This window comes from Balaenoptera acutorostrata, chromosome 11, assembly GCF_949987535.1.
Source record: "Balaenoptera acutorostrata chromosome 11, mBalAcu1.1, whole genome shotgun sequence".
Lineage (NCBI taxonomy): Eukaryota > Metazoa > Chordata > Mammalia > Artiodactyla > Balaenopteridae > Balaenoptera > Balaenoptera acutorostrata.
Window position 1 is genome coordinate 49,532,218 of NC_080074.1, and position 16,100 is coordinate 49,548,317.

Below are 16,100 nucleotides of genomic sequence, written 5' to 3' on the forward strand. Positions count from 1 at the left end.
TTTCCATCCTCTTTAAGATTTCAGAGTAATTATGATCACAGGGAAAAAGTAGGATAACAGGAAATTTAATTTCTTATTACATAATAGAGGGACGTTCCTGGAATTCATATGAACAGAAAATTTTAGTTTTTATATAGTTTTATTAATAAACACGGAATTAGGGCTTCCCTGGTGGCGCAGTGGTTGAGAGTCTGCCTGCTAATGCAGGGGACACGGGTTCGAGCCCTGGTCTGGGAAGATCCCACATGCCGCGGAGCGGCTGGGCCCGTGAGCCACGGCTGCTGAGCCTGCGCGTCTGGAGCCTGTGCCCCGCAGCGGGAGGGGCCGCGATGGTGAGAGGCCCGCGCACCGCGATGAAGAGCGGTCCCCGCACCGCGATGAAGAGTGGCCCCCACTTGCCGCAGCTGGAGAAAGCCCTCGCACGAACCGAAGACCCAGCACAGCCAAAAATAAATAAATAAATAAATAAATAAATAAATAATAAATAAACACGGAATTATACATTAAATTTTCAAAGTGTCACCATAATATTCTTAAAAGTACAAAATTCAATGCCTAAATTTCATAAACATTTTTCCCATAAGGCAAAAGAAAAAACCCAGTAATTACAAATATATATATTTTACAGAAAAACTTCCATTTATCATGGAAATTATTGAGATTACAAACAGCAGATGAATTATGACTGAATTTCATATCCTAATGGATCAAGTCCCTGGTCTAGGAGCATTAGAGAGGATTCTCTTAACTTCTGTAGCAATTTCCTTAGTTCTTCCTTAGAAAACACCTGATTTTTAAAAAAGAGAAAAATGTTAAGAATGAGAACAAAAAAGAGTGTGAATTTACAGTCACCTAATCAACCTGATTAGCTTAATGCAATAAGAAATTCCTCTTTAAGATTTATGTAGCCAGAGGCCAGTATATTAGGATAGCCCAGGACTTCAAAGCTACTTCTCTGGACCAGTCTATATACTTCTAACTGCTTAGAAATGTATACATATTTTGGGTAAAAAAGCACAAACATTAAAACTGGATCCCTACTTTAAGAAAATCTAAGAACATCTAAAGAATATAAACACATCTCACAAACTTAAATATTATTACAGAGGTTATCAAATCACTAAAATTTAAAAGTGCAAATGCTCTAGAACTTACCAGATACAGCTTGTGGCGCTCAGAGGATACCATATCCGCTAACTGCAGGCATTCCTGATACTGACCAGTACTATGCAATATGGTGTGAAGCAGAAAACACAACATTGGCAGACAAAGCTTTCTCAGTAAAACCATTTGATATGTTCTTTCATGGTCTTCCTCAGCATCCTACAGACAGACATCAAGTAGTCATTCTAACAACTTTAAGCTAAATACCCTTACAAAAAAGTCAATGAATCAAACCAAAAAGCAACAGGTAAAAGCTAAAGTGTTTCTGTAAAGCTTATCATGCTAATTAAAAATAAAACAAGGCAGGGTTTCTATCATGGTATCTTCAGAGGAGTCAGAAGTCTGATAATGAAAACAGAATGCTTCTGAATTTGTACTATGTCTTAAATAAAAACATGCATAAAAGGAAAAACAGTTAGAGACTAGAGCAAAAATCAGAACAGAAAATAACAACCATTCCCCTGGATATATACAGAAGGAAATACAGACAGATACCAGGAGGACTGAGAGGGCTTTTCATACCAACAGCAGTGACTCCTGCTGGGAAGAAGGATCAGGAGGAGGGGAGAGGGGCACAGGGAGGACAACTTCATTGCACATATTTTGTTTCTTTAAACAGAGAATGAATTTATGATGTCTTTGTATAATTTATTAAAAATAGAAAAATTAAAAGAATCTGAAGATTTGCATGGGACAGAACTAACAGATACATGAGGAAAACACTAGAGAAAACAGTGAGCTTTTCTTTATAACTATACAGAGATCTTTCTAAAAAATTTTGTGGGTACTAAGAGTGCAGAAAAAAGAACAGAACTTTTATGCCCACTACATTTTCTTATAAAAAATTGAAAACTAAAATAATTAAAATAATAAAAAGGTACCCAACCACAATAGAATTTCTGAAATAATCTTAAAAATTAGAAGGAAATCCACAGGACTCATAGTGTAAAACAAAACAGAAAACAGGACAAGCAAAAATACCAACTGGTCCTTTGAAAAGCCTAATAAGACACCTAATTAATTAAAAATTTTTTCCTTATGACAATTATATTAACCACTAAAAATCTCTTCATGTGAGAGACTATAATATTAAATTGCTAAAACATTTTCAAAGGTAGATGTAAGTGGAGGTGTGAAGCAACAGAATGTAATCTGGAAATTATATCAAGGAATAATTGTACTAAATCTGACATAGGTCAGGTTTCCACACATATGAAAAATTAGTGTCAATCTTTTTGTCCTGTTTTGAGATACAGATACATAGAAGCAAATATTAAAACGCATGCTTTGTATTTTCTTAGCTTTAAAAGGGAAAGCACCTTCATTTATTTTCTCAAATAGGAACTTACTACCTTCAGAGGTGGATTTAAAACACCTCAAGGTCTTACTCATAATTTGAATTAGTAAATCCTACTAGGGGCCTAGTAAGAATAAGAAGACTGCTTCTTTCTGGGTCACTCCATTTGTACTCCAATGTACTCTTTCCCCCTATGCTAAAGAAGCAAAGTACCCCTGGCCCCTAGACTCCTTTCCACCTGCTTATTGATAACCTCGTTTCATAGGATGGATTCTGGCACCTGCCTCTCCGAAATCCTGTTGCTGCCAAATATCAGGGTGTGATCTCTTCTGCTGACTATAGGCGATTTCCATACCAGTGGGTTGGCTGCTATCAACCATCAACCAACCAGAATCATGCCTGATGGGCCCAGCAATGTGCCACAAGGAAAAGGGAATAAATTGCTCTGCTACAACCTATGATATTTTTCTCATCTGAATAAAAAATCCTGTAAATTTGAAAAATTTGAAATATCCTGTAAATATATAAAACAAAAAGATTCTTTCCATCAGGGACATGTAGTGCTTTATATGTGAGAAAAGCTCATTAACTGATATGTGTTGATGTGTTTATGTACATATATGTGCATATATGTATATGTCCTATTTAGGATAGGGGGTTTGGGGGTGGGGCAGGGTCTCTAAAGAGAGATGACGCTGGAGCAGACTGCTGAAGGACGTAAGGAAGCCATCCATGCAGATATCTGGGGGAAAGAGCACTCTAGGCAGAAGAACGGCAAAGAGGCCAGAAGGCCAGAACAAAGTGAGGGGAGAGCAGTAGGATACAAGACTGGGGAGGCAGTCAAGGCCCAGCGGATGTGTGATCTTGTAGGTCAAGAAAAGAACTCTGGGTTCTATTCAAAGTGTAACGAGAAGCCATCAGAAGGGTCTGAGTAGGAGAGTCATACCTTTGATTTTAAAAGGATTACTAACTGATCTATATGAGGAAGGGACTGCGTAAGGAAGAGTGGAAGCAAGGGAAAGACAGTTGAGGCTTCAACTAGAATGTGGTTGAGGCAGAGGTGGCGAAAAGTAGGTAAAGATGAGCTGCCTCCTCCATTCCCCCTGCCGTCCCTGTGTGCCACCAGCCTCCAACACGAATGGGCCCGTTCTGCAGTTATGTAAAAAGTGAGGTACAGATGTAAGAGTCAGTATATAAGGCCGGGGCTTTGTTGAACAGCTGTGCCTTGCACGTGGTGCTAGCCAGGTGAGTGAGTGGGGGCTGAAATCTAATCCATGCTCCAGTCTACAGGTCATGTGCACTTGGCATGGAATCTATCTGTGTAAGAGAATGGATACCATTTCCTAATTTTTATACAAGTGATATAAGTGCTATCAGGAGCCCTGAATAATTTCCTGCTTTGCTGAGTATGTAAGAGTATTAAGCTAAACTCAACTCAAAATATCATTATTTATCATTTGATTGTTCAAGAAATCTCTTCTTGTTTGGATTAGATTTGAAGAAGTGACTGAGACTGAATATTGATTTTTAAATGTTTGGTAAAACAAAATGGTATCATTCATAGCCTTCCACTCCTACTCTATTTTTAAAACACTCCAGAGTGTCTGTTTTGTGACTTCCACTATCTTTTTTTTTTTAATTTATTTATTTGGTTGCTCCAGGTCTTAGTTGCAGCAGGTGGGCTCCTTAGTTGTGGCATGTGAACTCTTTGTTGTGGCATGCATGTGGGATCTAGTTCCCTGACCAGGGATCGAACCCGGGCCCCCTGCATTGGGAGCTTGGAGTCTCAACCACTGCACCACCAGGGAAGTCCCTAATCTAATTATTAGAATAACAAAGATTTATGTATAAGTAAGGCATCAAGTCTTTTCAAACCTTAAATACCATTTAATTAGCATTTTGCAACACTAAAATTTTATCTTCGTGAGCAGCAGCATGAAATAGAAGAGAAAACCCAAGGAACCTGCTAAAGGTTCAAAACTATTTATGAAGCCAGCAGAGTTACTGTATCAGGAATAGTAGCAAATAGGGGCTCAAATCTAGTCTCCTGTCCCTAATGTTTTTGCTTCCGGTCAAAAAAGGGAAGCCAGAGGAACTAGAAAAATGTAGTAGCAAAAACCAAACCAAAACAAACAATAAAAAAGGAGTGATGATCGCTTCTCAGCCTTTTGGCTAAGATCAAGTGTAAAAAAGGAGTGACTGTACTAAGATTCAGGGAATGCAGAAGGAAAGATACCAAACATACTCCTGTGATTTTTCTGTTCAAAATAATATACCTAATATCCAAGCATCCAGCATTTACAATCCTTGGACAGATCATCAGGTCTGCAGAGGTAAAACTGAGTTACTCCCTGTTTCTGTCATGCCCCATGAGCAAGCCTCAATGCCTTTCCCTCACACCATTATTACCTGCAGCATCCTTCCTTTCTCCCACCTCAGCTCATCCAAATTTACCCAATTTGTTCAAGGTTCAGTCAAATGCTGCACCTTTCAGGCATTCTGTCCAGATCTCTTCCAGGTAGAAGGAACCTTTTCTTTTCCTAAACTCACAAAATGCTTCATCTGTGCTTTTCTTATGGCACTTAGTACTTCTGTAACTGGTTTCTCAACCCAGGCTACACATTAAAGGTCTCCAAGTAATTAAAAAAAAGAAAAAAAAAAAAAGCCAGCCAGCCCTATCTCAGACCAATTAACCCAGAATCTCTGGAAGTGGAACCCGGTATTTTTTTTTTAGAATTTAAAAATATATTTTATTTGAAAATCATTTCAAACCAACTAAATTACAACAATAGTACAAAGAATATCTCAATACCCTCACCCTTTGTTCAGTCTTTGCCCTGTTTGCTTTATGATTTGCATCTGTATGTGTATCTATAAATACACATTTTTTTAACCCTTTGAGGGCAAGCTGCATAATCATGTTCCCTTACCTCTAAATACTTCAGTGTTTACTTCCTAATAAAGAGAAGTTTTTCTAATATAATCACAATGCAGTTAACGACGTCAGGAAATTTAACAGTGACGTAATACCTTAACATCATTGACTCAACACTCTCCTTTATAGCATCTTTCTTCCTCCAATGAAGGAGCCAGTTTAGGATCACATACTACATTTAATTGTCATGTCTTTTCAGGACTCTTTAAAAGTTTTTTTTTTTAATACAATTTTTAAAGGCAACATTCCATTTACAGATATTACAAAATACTGGCTATATTCCCCATACTGTACAATATGTCCTTGTAGCCTATCTTACACCCAATAGTTCCTACCTCCCCCACCCCGCAACCCCTATGTTGCCCCTCCCTCCCCGCTCCCCACTAGTGGTAACCACTAGTGGAACCAAACCAGTATTTTTTAAAAGTTCTCCAGATCATTTAAATAGACAGCTCAGAGGTGAGAACCACTGCTTTATATATGTCTTACTCATTCTACTAGACTTATCTTCATATCCATAAATTGAGTTGAATACATATATAATTAATTTTTAGGCCCAGAACTTTAAAAAATTAGATTTGGGACTTCCCTGGTGGCACAGTGGTTAAGACTCCACGCTCCCAATACAGGAGGCCTGGGTTCGATTCCTGGTCAGGGAACTAGATCCCCCATGCATGCTGCAACTAGGAGTTCACATGCCACAACTAAGAGCCCACTGGCTGCAACTAAGGAGCCCACCTGCTGCAACTAAGACCCAGCACAATCAAATAAATACATAAATAAATATTTTTTTAAAAATCAGATTTTACTATCCTGAGTGAACATATTAAATATGGAAAAATAGTTTACCCAAGAGTCAAACATTCCTATATTCCCTAACTAGTATTTCAGTATTAAATTATGGGATGTTTAGTTATAAGTACAAAGGTTATATAAGATCTGTAGCTGCTCCTATTCAAAAAACTTTTAAAAACAGACATTATTTTTGCTTTTAGCTATAAACAATGCACAGAGCTTACCTCTCTAACATCCACCATCCACCCTCCATCAACAAACAACAAGACATTGTACATTTTCTCCTTCACATCAGCAGTTAGAGCATCCAAATGCCCTTTCCAAATACCATAATCCATCTGCAAAACAAACATAAGGTAGATATATAACAGACTATAATGTATCTGTAAAGTACAGACAGGAATATACATATATGGAACATCATTCTAAAGAGTTGACATTCAGTAAGCCAAATATAAAAACAAACATCGATGGATTGCAGTTCAATAAAACACTAAAATGTTAACCATGTAAATGAGCACTATTGTCACCTGAAAGTATGTTTCATGTTTGGTTAATTATCTCCAGAAAAGTAACTAAAGGGATGGCATTTTTCAAAGTAGAACAGTAATAAGGAAGATCACTTGTTATAATAGGAATATAACTGCTGAAAAAATGATCTCTTTAAATATATGACATGTATTTTTGAGATGCAATAGACATGTCTCATCTACATTCAACTTACTTCATATTTCTTTTCTTTGTGTTCATGAGCCACTTTCTCAGTAAAAGTTGCTTGAGGTGTCAAAGTAGGTTTTTGTGGAGCTGAATTCATGTGCTTAAACCACTCATTAAAGGTTTCATGGGCTTCCTAAAATGCAAAATAAAATAGAGAAATACAAAAAAAAAAACTGTTCACATATGTTCAACAAAGTTTTTAAAAATTTGGTTCTTAGAAATAATTTTTCAGTAGCAAGAAATAAAATCGTTTAATATTTCTTTTTTATACCAAAAAAAAAAAATCATGGTAAGTGTTTTGTTTGTGATGTTCACATGTTTACTTGTCTGTCTTCTTGACGAGAATATTAGCTTCTAGAGGGCAAGGAAAGAAAGACACCCAGAATTAGTCCTAGAACCTAGCCAATCACTTCATTATTTGTTGAATGAATTTTGAATGAGTATGTTGTTATTTTAGTCACAATACAGAATATCTTGCTTTTTTCAGTTATTGCCAAAAGCAGAAATGTTAAAGTTGAGAGAAGCATTCAAATAATCTTAAGAAAACATACGTTTCAGACATCACACACACTATCTACCATGTGAAATGTTCTTAGTTGGTTAGCACTGATTAGAGGCTCATGCAAATGAAGATCAGGTCTTGTCTTCAAAGTTCTTATGCATCAGTCAGTCCCACAGTCGCAAGGGAGCTAAGATAAGAAGTCAATCACCACTTCTGGAAAAACAGTTCATGGTCTCAGAGTGAATCAGGAAAGTTATCATAAAGAAAGGTTTTGTGGTTTTTACAATCTCACCAAGTAAGCTCTAATGCACAAATGTTCTCGGATAGCGTTATCATCTTCAGCAGGAAGTGGGCTCTCCATTCCTTGTTCCTCCCACTGGTTATAGATTTCTGCTATTGAATCCTGAGGAATTTTCACAAATACTTCTTTTGCAGCTTCGTGCTTTTTTGATGCTGTGAAAAAGATATACAGTTTTTCAATACATACGGATTTCCATGTAATGGTTTCTAAAGGAATCAAATTATTGGTTTGCAACTTTCACAGCTACCTGTAACCATTTCAGGTCTCAAGGTACTTCTGTTAAAGGTCTGGGTGATCTCTCTAAAGGCTGGGCTTTTCCTTATTTCAATGTAACAGTCACAAAAGGATTCATTAAATGCAGTTACTTTTACATACCTTTTTGTGTCTTAAAAAAAAGCAATTCAATTTTTTCAAAGCCTTGAGATTATATGTAAAATTGAGTAGGACATGAAAAGTCACTATTAAATATGTTTTGTTTCATAATACCAGCCATAACAGTGGCTGTTTTGTACCTTACCCTACTGGAAGGGTTGGAAAAACAAACAACAAAGTTCTAGAACAGAACAAAAACTTTAAAAAAAAAAAGAATAAAAATACAGCATACCCAAGAATTTCCTCATTATGGCATTGCCTTGTTTTAGTGCTTCCGCCCTCTGTGATGGGTCAAATACCAACCAGTCAATTACATCGATTTTTAAACGGTCCTCCTATTCATTTAATTGGAAAAAAGAAATGTCAATTGTGTTTTTTCTAAGATATTCTGCAAATTAGTAGAACCAGCTTATGCCTATACTTCTAGTGAATATTTTCCCTCAGGTTATACAAAATAATGAAAGAAAATAGCTTTTCCTAGTTTATTTTCACATTTAATAGGTCTCTATTAAATTATAGAAAAAACTTACTGGACTGTGAATCTGGAATTATATATGTGATGTCCCATCAACTTAATTACGTAATTCCTTTAAGTGCTACTCTAAAATTTTTTTCTTTCCTAGATAAAACTTTCTATTCTTTTCTGAAAATAGGAATAAGTAAGCTACATAAAAGTTAGTGATTGATCGGGACTTCCCTGGTGGTCCAGTGGTGAAGAATCCACCTTCCAACGCAGGAAACTAAGATCCCACATGCCATGGAGCAACTAAGCCCACGTGTCTCAATGAGAGAGCCCGTGTGCCGCAAACTACAGAGCCCACGCGCTCTGGAGCCCACACGGCATAAACAGAGAGAGGAAACCCACAGGTCACAACTAGAGATAAGGTCACACGCCGAAACGAAGGGCCCACCCGCCACAACGAAAAGATGCCACAATGAAAAGATCCCGAGTGCCGCAACTAGGACCTGACTCAGCCAAAAAAAAAAACAAGTTAGTGACTGATCAAATATCTAGAATAATCTGATGAGCAAAAATTCAATGCTCAGGTTTTTTTCTATTAAAGTAACTTCCCTTAACATAATACTACTATTAAGCAATTCCTTACACAAGACCTTAAGTTTGCTGCCAATTTTTATAACTTGGCTGACAAAGAAAAATTCTTAAAAAAAGAAAGAAGCCAGAGTATTTTAAGGTAGAAGTTCACAAAAGCATAACATGAGGGATTATCAGGAGTTATATACCACACCTCTCTCTTCCCCTCATGTTACCTCAGTAGTGCCAGTATCTAGGGCTGGGGCCAGGTCATGATGACTGAATTCACCATTATCTTTCTTTCGAATATTCTCAACTACGGTTTTTGTTATAGTTGCAATATCCAAATCTAAAGAATTTTTTGAAGAAACAAAAACAAGAATTAATTGTTCACACTAATATCCTCTAAACAGTCACAATGATTTGGTAAATTTGGGATAACAATTCTTTAAAAATATATAAAGTATGAAAGACGTTATAAAAGAAAATGCCAAAATTAAAAGATATTTTACACAAGTTACAGTATAGGTTATTTCATTCCTAAAACAGAATTTCACTGAAAATCTCATTCCTTTTTTACCTCGTAAGAGAAATAGGATTTAAAACTAGAAGGCTAGGGCTTCCCTGGCGGCGCAGTGGTTGAGAAGCTGCCTGCCAATGCAGGGGACACGGGTTTAAGCCCTGGTCTGGGAAGATCCCACATGCCGTGGAGCAACTGGGCCCGTGAGCCACAATTACTGAGTCTGCACGTCTGGAGCCTGTGCTCCGCAACAAGAGAGGCCGCAATAGTGAGAGGCCCGCACACTGCGATGAAGAGTGGCCCCCGCTTGCCGCAACTGGAGAGAGCCCTCGCACAGAAACGATGACCCAACACAGCCATAAATAAATAAATTAATTAATTAAATTAAAAAAAAAAGACTCTAACTAGAGAATGTGTTTGAAGGCTCCTCTTTGAACTTGCAAAGTTTAGCTACTTAAACATATTATTCAATATGTAAAAAAAAAAAAAAAAAACCTAGAAGGCTAAATGTTACTAAAGCCAAAATGATAATCTGCCTACAAAGCCCAGTAGATGAAGTTCTCAACCATTTTTACCTGCTTCTTTAGCCAGCTCCAGGCAATGGTGGCGCTGTTCAAATTCTGTAACACCTTCCAAAAATAATGCATACTGGGCAACAGCGAGGTCTTGAGGCAAATGACAGGTATAAAATGCTATGAGATTTGTATGCTTCTCATTTATTAAAAGCTAAAAAACAAAAAAAGGATCAAAGCATGTCAATAATAAAACAAGTTCTAGGATCAACAGTGCTTTTTAAAAAGTTCACTTCAAAATTTCAAATATATTTAGGAGAGATTCATACAGATATAGATCTGTGCTGCTAAACAGAATTTTAAATTCCAAAAGAAAGTACTTATGACAATTAAAAGACCTTTATGGATTTTGATGACTCTCCTGCCACTAGATATTAAAATATTATCATTCTGATTTTTGTTTTCATTAAAATGGCAAAAAAAAAAAAGAATATAATTGTGGTTTCTCAAAGTTTACCTGTATGTATGTCTTTAAAACCTCAATGGAAACTTCTTCCTTCATAGGAAAAAAAGATATAATTATTAAATTATAAATACAACTGCTTATGTGTATGAGCAATATATCTAATAAAAATTCCGCTATAATGATTTAATGACTTTTAATATTTACCACTGAGCAATAACTACATGCAATAACTAAGTGCTTAGCAAAGTTCATGTATTGCCTTACCCTAACTCTTTGTGGGTAGTTACTATTATTGTTCACATTTTACAGAGGAAGAAACTAAGACCTAAGGAGGTTTTATTTACCCAGAATTACACAGCTAGAAGCTGCTGAGTAAGAATGTGAATCCAGGATTCTCACTCCAAAACCCAAGATTTCAACTACTGTGTCATTCTGCCTTCTACATGTACTCTGACCAAAATGTTACCATTCATTTAGGACAGAAGAAAAAGAAAAAAGAAAACAAAGGTTTACGATCTCAGAGAACTTAGTCTGGTTCAGTTAGCTTAGTTGGTTGATTTAGAGTTGGGTACTGATGAGGATTAAAGTTATAAACTGTCCAAAAACCAGGTAACCACCAGCATTCTGCAGCCACAGATTAGAACCCTAACAAGTAACCTGCAGTGAATTATCATCGAGTGACCATATGAGACTATGGTCACCATTTCCAGAAAACAACAACCAAAAAGTAGCATGTTTTCCTGACAATAGGTGTATAAAACATCAGTCTTGTAGAGAAGGGTATACAGTATACAGCTCATTTTTATTTACTTTGGTCTGTAGTCCCAGAGTGCGGAAAAACAAAATGAGGTGAGTCATGAAGCGAAGGAGGTGTCCAGGTAGATTGCTTCTGCTTTTGGAAAGCCATTTGCTAAATTCCTCCATCAGACCTATAAGCCATCAAAGCAAAGATGCAACAATAGGGATAAAAATCAAAAGAAGAGATATAAACACTATCCAAGGACATTTATTGTATTCCTATACCACTACCAGTTCACTATCTCATTGCTGAGAACCATCATATAAAACAGACTCTGGATTAAATTCAAACTTTATTTTCTAAAAATTAAGTAAATAGTTGCATTCAGATAGGTTGATATTTATAGAGATGATAAAATGTGGTAAGTCATATGCACTGTTTTGATAACTTTTTACAAAATTACTAAAGAAAACAAAGAACTCATACAAAGTGAAACAAAATATATCTTACCATCAATGTCTCCCAGGATAAGGAATTTTTGAACTATATGATAATGTTCTTGATTCTCTTCCAGAACTCTCTGAAAAAATTTTTACATTTTCCATAAATCTACTATGGTCATTCTGCAGTATGTACTCATTGGTAAGCTAAAAATGTCAACTTTTGAAGGAACATATACAAAGAAAAAGCTGGAAATGAAGGGTCTTAGGAGACCAAAATAAAGTAAAATATGAGAAAGATACTGCCCTTGGAATATATACTGAAGGCTGAACATTATCTTTGAAAGCAGAGAATTGCAATAAAACAATTTAATCTCTGTGACTGTTGTGAAACTTTTATTTTTTATATTTTACTACAGTTTTCCTTGGCAGTCCATGGTGAACCAGAAAAGAAGGGCACATGTGACCAAATCAAAATAAACTGCAAGATTTCCTTCAACATAAACAGTGTTTCTTGAAAGCATTCTCTGGGTATTCTCTTCTGCAAATGGCACCAAAAGTAACAAAGCCCATCAAAATAGTGATTAGGCACAGAGTAGAAAAAATTTACAAGTAACCTGCTGTTGGATTTTTTTCTGAAGCAAATAATTCATATATTTTTGGTCAAATACATTTTGACTTTAATTTGTCTAAATTTTCTTCCAGCATTTTTTTTTTTTACATTCAAATGTTTGCTCCCTCTGGAACTGATTTTAATACATGGCATGAAGCAGAGATCTAGCTTTGTTTTCTTCCAGATGGAAAGTCAATTATGTCCATACCATGTATGTAAATAAACCATCCCACTTCCTCTGAAAGGAAATGTCATCTCTGTCATCTACATCTATTAAGTTCTCATATATATTTGGATCTAATACGGATTTTCATATTCCAATGATCTATTTATTCCTGTGACAATTCCATACTGTTTTATTGTATCTTTATATTGTTTTATTATTGAGGAAGGAAAATACCCTATTAACTATTGTTCTTTTCTCGCCATTCTCACTTATTCTTCTACTTGGAAATTTTCTGTTCAGAAATAATGCCCCAAAGCATTAGGTTTCAATGTTAATTTTGGAATGACTGATATTTATATCAAATCACCTCATCCAGGAACGTGGTATATCTATGTATTTGTGTCTTTCAATAGGATTCTATAGTTTTTTTTATGAAGGTCCTCAAACCCTTGGTTAATTTTATTCCTGGGTATCTTATAGTTTTGGTCAGTAATTTAAATGGGACTTCTGCAGGGAGCTAAATCCTTTTCTAACTAGCTGTAAAAAATTACAAAAAGGATATGATTTTTTTCATAACTTTGTCTTGAATTTAGATACTTTAAAAATTCTCTTATTAATTCTAGTAATTTACTGCATCTTGAGTTTCTAGATTTACACTCTCATCATATGTAAATGCTCCCCCGTTTCTAAATTTGTATCTATTCCTTGACTTTGTTTTATTTTCATTCATTGGAACCTCCAAAACAACAGACTGGTAAAAAAAACACTTGATAGAGAAAGCATTACATTTTTTTTACTATACAAAGAGCTCTTATACAATAATAAGGAAAAGATAAAATCCAACAGAAAAATAGGTGAAAGCTCTAAATAGGAAATTCAAAAATGGTCAATAAACATAGGAAAATTTGCTCAGCCTTATGAATAGACAGGGAAATACGAGAAGAACAGTGAGTTTCTATTTCCCACCTAATCTGATGGATCGGCAAAAAATAAAAAAACTGTGATATCTGGGACTAGTGAGAATGCAGGGAAATGGCCACATTAATAAATTATTTGTAGGAGTATGAATTAATTGCTACAACAAGGGAATTAACTTAATATACATATAGCCTTTAACCCAACATTCCTGCTTTTAGGAAACTTGTAAAGAAACAGGACTAGTAGATAAGCATAAAAAAATATAAATAAATAAACAAGAATGTTCATTGCAGTGCTAGAAGCAACCAAAATATCACCAAAAGGGGAATGATTAAAAAAAAGTATATGTCATTCTATAGAACATTATATACCTATTAAAAATAATAAGTTAGGGGCTTCCCTAGTGGCGCAGTGGTTAAGAATCCGCCTGCCAATGCAGGGGACACGGGTTCGAGCTCTGGTCCGGGAAGATCCCACATGCCGCGGAGCAACTAAGCCCGTGCACCACAACTACTGAGCCTGTGCTCTAGAGCCTGCGAGCCACAACTGCTGAGCCCGCGTGCCACAACTACTGAAGCCCGCGCGCCTAGAGACTGTGCTCCACAACAAGAGAAGCCACCACAATGAGAAGCCCGCGCTCCACAATGAAGAGTAGCCCCCGCTCGCCGCAACTAGAGAAAGCCCGCGGGCAGCAATGAAGACCCAACGCAGCAAAAATCAATCAATAAATTAATTAATTAATTAAAATAATAATAATAATAAGTTAGGTTAAGTTAAATCTATATCCACTAACTCAAAGACAGTATCATTAAATGGGGGGGAAAAAAAAGCCGTAGACTAAATGTAGGTAGAATGATGTGAAAAACAACCTCAAAAACCAAAATCCTATACTGGAATATCTACATTATCTACATATATTTGTAAGATTATGGAGAAGGATACGTAGGATACATATCAATGTTTTACCATCTCAGTGAATGAGAATAACCATAAAGAGGTTGGGAGGAAGTTTTATAAAGGCCTTACTTACACATCTTTAGATTATTTTGTTTCAAGTACATACTTTGGTTATTTAAAAAATTTTTTAAGATTATTACTTTAAAAAATACTAGATTATTTTGAGATCTAGGAAAAGAAAGTCTTGTTAATTTTCCATTATATATTTTAATTTTTCAAAAAAAAGGGATAAATTAGCTTACATGCATACCATATATTTAGATGAAACCAATCCTAAACCAAATAAACAGAAATGATGTATCATTTAAATATGCAGTTAAGTTTTTTCATTTTAAAGAATATCTCTTATATGAGTAAGAGGTGAGGAAAGGAAAAGAGAATATAACAAGATTTCACATACTTTTGTGCCTTTCAGCTACAGTGCACAACAATGTAACATTTAGTTTTGTATTCCAGTTATACTAAAATATTAATATTTACCTTTTTATCAGTAGCTTGAAGTTCTTCAAAAACCTTTTCTAAGGTCCAACTTTGAAAGAAAGAACAAGGAAAGGGATAAAATAACGCTAATAAATAATATGAACAAAGACTACAAAATAAAAGTTCACAGAGAATACTACAAATCCTCATGATGAAAAACAAACCAACTCACTTTGCTTCCAAATATTCTCTAGGGAGTTCTTCAGTTTCATCCAGAGTTATTACTGATGTCCGGATCTCCTGTTCTACCAGACTGTCCACCATCACCCGAAAGTAGGCCCACACTGTGTCTTCCCAGGTGTCACAGACAGGAAGCAGCTTTACCCCATTCCAAAACAGAAACATGCAGACAAAGTCAACAAAAAAGAAAGGAAAAGCAGTTACACCCACTTATATGGACTATAAAGTCACTATAATGACGTAAGACATAGTGGATTGTAAAATATCATACCGAAATAACCTCCTCCCTCCACCCCTCAAACCACATCTCCTTTTTTTTTTGGCCGCACCGCACAGCATGAGGTGAGGGATCTGAGTTCCCCAACCAGGGACTGAACCCGTGCCCCCTGCAGTGGAAGCTCAGAGTCTTAACCAATGGACCGCCAGGGAAGTCCCTCAAACCACATCTTCTAAGAAGTCTGAACTATTATGATTTTTTCCATGATGAGTACACAATAGCATCAATTTTCCATGCTGATATAAGATGGTGTTTCAACTAATTACGGTAACATTCCTCAAAACAGCTGTAAAATGTAGGGGGTAGTAGGAGTTGTGAGAAGCACACACACATGTGAGACAATTCAAACAGTCATTGTGCCTTTGTGGAACACTTCTGGATAAAGCTATGGGAACCATAAGTCATCAATAAATGTGTATTGGAATTAAATTTACAATTCTTAGAAACTGAAATCTGATTTCATGTATTAAAACATCATTTGGGGGACTTCCCTAGTGGTCCAGTGGCTAAGACTCCACGCTCCCAATGCAGGGGCCCCAAGTCTGATCCCTGATCAGGGAACTCTATAGATCCCACAAGCTGCAACTTAAGAGTTTGCATGCCGCAACTAAAGATCCCATATGCGGCAAAGAAGATCCTGCGTGCCACAACTAAGACCCAGCGCAGCCAAATAAATAAATTAATTTAAAAAAAAAAAAGTAAGGGCTTCCCTGGTG

The 16,100-nt window shown here is 36.2% G+C and overlaps 1 protein-coding gene across 3 annotated transcripts in view; it reads right to left on the minus strand.

The window, feature by feature from the left end:
• Window positions 1-495: 495 nt before the first annotated feature.
• NUP107 (nucleoporin 107) overlaps window positions 496-16,100 on the minus strand; it is a 43,781-nt gene continuing 28,176 nt past the window's right edge. For all 3 annotated transcript variants that reach the window (XM_007195048.2, XM_028162044.2, XM_028162045.2), the window contains 13 exons: window positions 15,100-15,245; window positions 14,928-14,976; window positions 11,864-11,933; window positions 11,425-11,543; window positions 10,666-10,704; window positions 10,212-10,362; window positions 9,353-9,465; window positions 8,316-8,418; window positions 7,703-7,863; window positions 6,916-7,041; window positions 6,416-6,529; window positions 1,156-1,323; window positions 496-787 (listed from right to left, as the gene is read on the minus strand). In XM_007195048.2, coding sequence (XP_007195110.2) covers window positions 680-787; window positions 1,156-1,323; window positions 6,416-6,529; window positions 6,916-7,041; window positions 7,703-7,863; window positions 8,316-8,418; window positions 9,353-9,465; window positions 10,212-10,362; window positions 10,666-10,704; window positions 11,425-11,543; window positions 11,864-11,933; window positions 14,928-14,976; window positions 15,100-15,245 — 1,467 coding nt within the window. In that variant the 3' untranslated portion in view covers window positions 496-679. The remainder of the gene's footprint in view (window positions 788-1,155; window positions 1,324-6,415; window positions 6,530-6,915; window positions 7,042-7,702; window positions 7,864-8,315; window positions 8,419-9,352; window positions 9,466-10,211; window positions 10,363-10,665; window positions 10,705-11,424; window positions 11,544-11,863; window positions 11,934-14,927; window positions 14,977-15,099; window positions 15,246-16,100) is intronic.